This window comes from Cariama cristata, unplaced genomic scaffold, assembly GCF_000690535.1.
Source record: "Cariama cristata isolate BGI_N322 unplaced genomic scaffold, ASM69053v1 scaffold29955, whole genome shotgun sequence".
Lineage (NCBI taxonomy): Eukaryota > Metazoa > Chordata > Aves > Cariamiformes > Cariamidae > Cariama > Cariama cristata.
The window spans coordinates 5,880-9,584 of NW_009618586.1; the positions used below are offsets into that span (position 1 = coordinate 5,880).

The following is a 3,705-nucleotide window of genomic DNA, read 5'->3' on the forward strand; positions in this document are numbered from 1 at the left end:
AGGGGCCTTGCAGAAAAGCCCCATTCTGACAAAAAAGAACTTACAGCATCAAGGACTACTACGTAGGATAAAAATAACTCCCACCACCACTTCACAAGAGGGGAAGGGGAAAGGTTGAAAGCATCCCAGAAGATGTGAGCAGACAGAATGGGAAAAGTTAGCAGTGTCAGCCTGAAAAGAACAAATATAAACCATCCGAAAAGACGCTCCCAACTCTTGGGATCTGCATCCAAACCAGCACACCACGAACTCACGCTGGCAGCTGTGTTCCTTAACCATCCTCGTGCGCTTGTTAGTCATCCTCGTTCAAATGGATAGAGTCTCTCCAGCATCACCGTATGCCTCTAGTAGTGACCACGTGCAAAACTTTTATTTGGGGAACATTTATAGGTCTCTGGCAAGATTATAACTTGTTTAATGAAGAATTTAAGTCCTCAGTGAAAACATAATCACCGACACTGCTGCAGATACATTTTGCTCATCAGCAACTGCATTCTGACAAATATTTAGATTGTTCAACCTAGTTATCCAAAAGTCACTGTTCTTAACGACCCTGAAGGAGCCAAGATACCACAGTCACTCTCAACCATAAATTTTCTTATCATTTGTTGGTTTTAAAAATTTCCAGTTTCTACGGGTACTCTATAATCACAATAAATTATGAGGCATTTCTGGCCTCTGTTATGAGGAATTCCCTCTCACCATCACGATCGGGTGCCGACACGGAGGGAGGTAAGAATGCATAGTGAGGTCTCCCATCATCTGTCCTCTGTCGAGGTCACTTTTTTTTTTTCATCTAATGACCCTGCACTGACAAGGTCTCCGTTTTGTCTTTAGTTTCAGCAGGGGCCTTGCCACCGACTGCTTTGTTGGAATAATCTCGCTCTCCAAAAATAGTGCTTCCAATCCTGACGTTTGTGGATCCAACCTCTATCTACAAAGAGACAGAAAGGAGGAGTTCAGGGCAGGGCTCCCACCCACACCTGCCAACACAGTCAGTCATCAGCCTTGACGCTCGTCACGTCACAGGATGGTTCCCCATGTACTCACATGTCCGCAGCTACAGCTACGGTCTGTTTTGATCCCCAGAACTCTATCCCAGGACAAGGAGAGCTGTTTTTCATGGAACAGCACCATCAATATCTCCAATTCAAGGGGAGACCTGAGTGTTTGGATGATGCCTGGGCTGGGCTTTGGGGTGCCTACTGCTGATGCTGGTATGTTTGTTTCCCGAGAGAATGAGTGGCAGAAGGAAACCAGGCTTACTGCGTGCTGGAAGTCTGTGGACATGCCCATGCTCAGCTCCACCTTCTCAACGGGGAGATTCAGTTTTTCACACACTTCCTGCCGCAAAGATAGCAGCATCTAGAAAGGGAGGAGGAAAGAAGAGAGGATCACACACTTGACAGCCACACCAGCTCAGTTTCAGGGTTTCACAGATCACGGTTTCCGCCGTTCTTTGAAGTCTCCTTCACACACAACGTGCAATTCCCACACTTCCCACCAAAGCTTGCTCTGTAGCATCGTAACAGCACCTGGAGATTTCCCATTAAAAGCCACATTACTGACAACACACGTACTTACAAGTCTACACATCTTCTGAAGACAATAAATTATCACAACAGCATGACAGCTGAGGAACAGACCCAGTTGCCCTGGGCACACAATGTGCAAAGGACGGCTGACAGAAACGTCATCTGAAAGCAGGACCTGAGGAGCCAGGACAGTAACTACTGCACAAAGTGCCCGCCCCGGTATCCTTGGTTTCACAGAATAGATAGGATCAAATACATATGGGCACCTGGCCTCTGCAGAAATGCGCCCAACACCAACATTAACACTGGTACTTCAGAGCTCTGTACCACCCTGAGCAAGGCGTTTCTATTGACAATCTACAGTCAGACTTACAGCTTGACCGCATACTGCTTCAGCTGGGACAGACAACAGACTGTAACGGGAGGTCAGCCAACAGTTGACATTTTCTTCTAGGAAAATCTTACCTGGAAGTCAGGATTTGGCCCCTTACTAAGGTCATGCCCGATGCTGCCAATCGTCATCAGCCCCACAAATTCCAGGCTTGGACACTTGTTGATGACATGCTCCACAGCAGCCGTGGTGTCTTCAGGCGGAAGGCCGTGTTTACCTGGTGAAAAGCAGGCAGATCTGTGCCAAACTCTGCCAGAGACGTCCCCGCCCCGCAGCCAGGCAGAAGTTAACAGATGAGCAAGTTTCATCCTAGCTTAGAGAAACGCTTGAAGAGCGCAAACCAACCCACCCCATTCAGGTTGTTTCTGTCAAGTCAGCAGGACAAACCTGTGTATCATCAGAAAAAGCCACTCACTGTCTTCTCCACTCGTGTTAACTTGCACCATGACCTTCAGCTTCTGAGACGACCCTTTTTTCTGCCATGAGCTGTTGACTCTGTCTGCCAGTTTCACAGAATCCACTGTTTCCAACATGAACAGGTTAGGGACAGCTGGGGAGAAAACACAGGCTGAAGGCAATTCTGTTAGCACGGAAATTTTTGTACCTACAACTCAGCTTGCTCACAGAGACAGGCATTGGTGAGTTAATGTATATGAGGTTATTATTATTTGAACATTGGAAGACTGTTGCCCGCAGGGACGTTGCACATAAAATTAAATAGCATGTACCGATCAACTTGTTGACGTTATTTTTCTGCAGATGGCCAATAAAATGCCACTTAATCTCTGGACAAGACGATAGAATCTGAAAGCAGAGAGAAACAGTTAGGTTTGAATGACAATTCCCTCTTCTCCCACACAGTACTTAAGTCTTAGTTTGCCCACAAACAAAATACCAGACACCTAATCTTCTTCTTCTGTTTACCCCGAAAGACACAGCTCAGGCAGTGCTTGTGGTATGTACCGAGATTGCTTCACAGTCTGGAGAGGAACCGGGCTGTGGCTGCAGAGCATTATGTGGTGAATGGGGAAGGCAAAGCTCTTTTGTAACTGAACAGCCGTAAAATGGTATTTTCCCCAAACTAAGCGTTGCTATTTTTTTAAACAAGGACTGTGTATCTCCTACACCAGAAAGCACAGAAGGTAAAGCACTGTTCAGACAAATACTTTATGACTAAGGCACACGTATCCACAGACTCCTCCAGAGACAGCAAGGCAAGGAGGGGGAACACGACACAGGCAAAGAGCCAAGAATAACCCCACCACTTATCTAAAAAGCCAAAGATCAAATAGCCTCCATCACCAAATCCCTAACAAAAACCAGGACTTTTGCTGAACAGTTCTCAGGACACAACTATACAAGGAGAGAGAACGTATAAGGAACTGTGTACTTACTCTGGAGTCTGATGCCTTTTCTAGCAATTCTTGAACCTAGGAAAATTCAAGACAATCTCTCATTAAAACCACGCCAGAAGTGCCTGCGTAAGAACAGTCTCTCTGAAACGTATGTTCCTAGGACCAAGGTGTGTCTCATAAATACAAGGCCAGGGGCCTGACGCTATAACCAAGCCTAGCTCCCCACGCACAGAGCCACATGCACTGGCCTGTCCTGTGCCTGCCTTCAGCGTGGAGGCCCCGCTCACAGACCCGTGGGGCCCAGCCAACTCACGTAGTTCTCCCCGAAGCTGCGCTGCCCGTGGCTGTAGGCGTCGAGCACCATCTCTGCTGGCTTCGTCTTGCTGACAGCCACCAACCGCGGCTGCACGGCCGGGAGCCCCTG

At 47.5% G+C, this 3,705-nt stretch overlaps 1 protein-coding gene across 1 annotated transcript; it reads right to left on the reverse strand.

Annotated features, from left to right (window-relative positions):
• Nucleotides 1-398: 398 nt before the first annotated feature.
• Nucleotides 399-3,702, reverse strand: PROSC (proline synthetase co-transcribed homolog (bacterial); the record flags this gene model as incomplete). Its single annotated transcript, XM_009700918.1, has 7 exons — nt 399-934; nt 1,267-1,365; nt 2,001-2,143; nt 2,342-2,476; nt 2,655-2,730; nt 3,321-3,356; nt 3,595-3,702. Coding segments are annotated over 7 exons (735 nt in total), but the record flags the coding sequence as incomplete, so codon positions are not given.
• Between the last annotated feature and the right edge of the window lie 3 nt (nt 3,703-3,705).